General features: G+C 60.5%; 1 protein-coding gene across 1 annotated transcript in view; it reads left to right on the top strand.

Annotated features, from left to right (window-relative positions):
• The window catches only part of LOC119594766 (potassium channel subfamily K member 18-like), a 57,479-nt gene that overhangs the window by 4,420 nt on the left and 52,674 nt on the right, over window positions 1–385 (top strand). The window contains exon 2 of the mRNA XM_037943857.1: window positions 54–381. Coding sequence (XP_037799785.1) covers window positions 54–381 — 328 coding nt within the window. The remainder of the gene's footprint in view (window positions 1–53; window positions 382–385) is intronic.

Below are 385 nucleotides of genomic sequence, written 5' to 3'. Positions count from 1 at the left end.
CCAACTATAGAAATTAAAACCCTATCATCCCCTTATCCCTTCCCTTTTCCCAGGTGGGCGTGTGCGGGCTGGTCGTCGCCTACAACATCGTGGGCGCCTTTGCCTTCCGCGCTATCGAGGGCGACCACGGCGACGGAACTCCCGAAGAACTGGCCAGGGACCTTCGGGAGACGCTGGTGGGACGCCTGTGGAACGTCACCCTCAGGCTGAACGTGCTGGAGGAGGACCAGTGGAGGAAGGAGGTGGTAGGGGCGCTCGAGGAGTACCAGGGCAGTGTGGTACCCCTGGTGAAGACGAAGGGTTACCGGGGTGTCCATCCGACGGAGGCCTGGTCGTTCTCGGCGAGTTTGATGTACTCGCTCAGCGTCTACACGACTATAGGTAG

The sequence above is a fragment of the Penaeus monodon genome, chromosome 34 (genome assembly GCF_015228065.2).
Source record: "Penaeus monodon isolate SGIC_2016 chromosome 34, NSTDA_Pmon_1, whole genome shotgun sequence".
In the NCBI taxonomy this organism is placed as follows: domain Eukaryota; kingdom Metazoa; phylum Arthropoda; class Malacostraca; order Decapoda; family Penaeidae; genus Penaeus; species Penaeus monodon.
The sequence above is the reverse complement of the archived record's forward strand: the minus strand, read 5'-3'. Positions and strand labels throughout refer to the sequence as shown.